The sequence below is a fragment of the Leptopilina heterotoma genome, unplaced genomic scaffold (assembly GCF_015476425.1).
Source record: "Leptopilina heterotoma isolate Lh14 unplaced genomic scaffold, ASM1547642v1 Lhet_615, whole genome shotgun sequence".
In the NCBI taxonomy this organism is placed as follows: Eukaryota; Metazoa; Arthropoda; class Insecta; order Hymenoptera; family Figitidae; genus Leptopilina; species Leptopilina heterotoma.
This window is the reverse complement of record NW_025111144.1, coordinates 471,189-473,442: the sequence shown is the minus strand read 5'-3', so window position 1 is coordinate 473,442 and position 2,254 is coordinate 471,189. Positions and strand designations below refer to the sequence as shown.

Genomic DNA, 2,254 nt, shown 5'->3' with positions numbered 1-2,254 from the left:
AAATTAATTTATCACATCACAAAGTTCAGTGCACTATGTTGAAATGCATTCCTTTTCTTTTATTCTTAGAAAAGAATATTTTAAATATTCTTTCAATTATGTAAACAAATATTAATTTGTTTATTTATTTTCCAAATTAATTCTTATTTTTCTTTGTTTTTGTAAATCGGAATAATGGACATTGCGAAAATAGAAACTCTATTCAATTTTGTAACCCTTAAAAGGTTACATCCTGGATAGCAAACTGCTTTGGAAAAAGCATTTAGAGGAAAAATGTAAGAAACTTACAGCTGCTCTTTGGCAATGTAGAAGGGCCATTGGTGGTAGCTGGGGTCTCAAACCGGATACACTATTGTGGATCTATGAAGCAATTCTGCTCCCTAGGCTGACCTATGCTCCTGTGGTCTAGTGGAGTAGAGTTGAGCTAAAAACAGAAAAAACAGAATTGGAAAGGGTAAGGGGGATGGTACTTAGAGGCATAACGGGGGCGGTGCGTACAACTCCTACTGCTGCCTTTGGTGCCCTCTTGGGGCTAGAACCCTTACACCTTACAATTAAAGCAGCGGCGGTTGAGGCTGCCCTGCGGTTGAGTGGTCCTGTGGGCCGCAGGGAGGTGGGCAGATGGCGTCTACCAAAGAAATTGGCGAGAATCTCCCTTCTAAGTATGATTAGGGACAGAACTGTCCCTTTGTACCTCTTCGACAAAAAGTATAGGATTAATATACCTAGTAGAGAAGATTGGATAAATGGACTGACAAGTATTCCAGTTGACTGTGAAGTCTGGTACACAGATGGATCAAAAGGCGGGAATGGAGTTGGTGCAGGAATCTATCATGTAACCTCCCAAGTGGGACACTCCTTTAAGTTGGGGACTACTGTTACTGTGTTACAAGCCGAAATTGTGGCAATATTTTATGGTGCTGTTGAAGCCTTGAAAAATTGTCACAACAAAGATATTTTTATCCTTTCAGATAGCAAGGCGGCCATTTTCTCCTTGAAACGATACGTATAAACATCACGGCTGGTCGGTGATTGTCATAAAGCACTTAACAAACTAGCTGAAACGAACCGCGTTACCCTCCTGTGGATCCCTGGTCACAGTGGATTCGCGGAAAACGATAGGGCGGAGGAGCTAGCCAAGGAAGGGGCTAGAAAACAACTTATTGGACCTGAACCTCCCATTGGTGTTTCCAACAAATGCCTGACACTGGAAATTAAACAGTGGATAGCTGCGGAACACCAAAGGGAATGGCAGGTAACTAAGGGCTGTAGGCAAGCCAAGGTACTCATGGGAAGTAGTATTAACCCTATGAGGAAAGCGGAATTCCGAAAATTAAATAGAAAAGAGGCAAACATCATAACAGGGCTATTAACTGGCCATGGTGATCTGCGCTATCATAGGCACAAAATGGGGATCCTAGACGACCCGAAGTGCCGTAGGTGTGGAGAGGAATATGAAACCCCGATACACATCTTGTGTCACTGCCCTGCACTTGTGAAGGAGAGGGAACACATTACGGGCTACTTCTTTCTGGGCGAGACCGTTATTGCTACCAGAAACCTGGCCGAAGTCCTCCTGTTGTGGAAAGGACTTCGGATATAGGGGTGGTTATGGGGAACGTAAAGGGATTACACAAGCGTTAGTGACGTTGACCTGCAAGGTCTTAAGTCCACACCCTCTTCTTAATAATAATAATAATGTATAATAAAATACGAATATTTAATAAAAAATATTGTATTATGTAATTTAAATTTGTCTTACTATTTTTAATATCAGAATTATTATGAGTGCAGATTAAAGAACCAATTATAACACATTGACACTTCATATGTTGTAAGCAGTTCTTCGATCTGCACCTTAATTATATATGTAGGGCATTCCAGGCTAAATCGGAAATTATTTTGCTTTTGCATCTGAAATTATTTTTGAACATTTTTTTTCTTTTAGTTTTCTTTGAAATGAGCTACCTTGATTTTTTTTTTAAATTTTCATAAAGCGATTCAGGAGATACAGATTTTTGAAAAATGACGTTTTTTACGTATATTTTTTTAAATGTTTTTAACTCGGTCAAAAATTGATCAAATTGGACGTTTTTATAATAAAAAGTTTTGTTTTCATGTGTGGTTTTTAATAAAAATATTTTTAAAATAAAATTTCATTTTTAAGAATGTATGTATTGATCAATTTAAAAAAAAAATTTGTAAGAAACTAATACTAAATTGACAATTTTTAAGCCTTGTTCGATTGTGGGCA

The 2,254-nt window shown here is 38.1% G+C and overlaps 1 protein-coding gene across 1 annotated transcript; it reads left to right on the top strand.

Moving 5' to 3' along the window:
• The first annotated feature begins 463 nt into the window (after window positions 1-463).
• Window positions 464-1,603, top strand: LOC122509720. Its single transcript, XM_043623950.1, has 2 exons — window positions 464-917; window positions 1,059-1,603. The coding sequence occupies exons 1-2, from the start codon at window positions 464-466 to the stop codon at window positions 1,601-1,603; spliced, it is 999 nt and encodes a 332-aa protein (XP_043479885.1).
• Window positions 1,604-2,254: the final 651 nt, after the last annotated feature.

Excerpts from the sequence above, each read along its gene's own strand:
- LOC122509720 (XM_043623950.1), top strand. The coding sequence starts at position 464 with ATGGTACTTAGAGGCATAACGGGGGCGGTGCGTACAACTCCTACTGCT. Across the intron at positions 918-1,058 it reads AATTGTGGCAATATTTTATG|CTGAAACGAACCGCGTTACC; the intron begins GTGCTGTTGAAG and ends TTAACAAACTAG.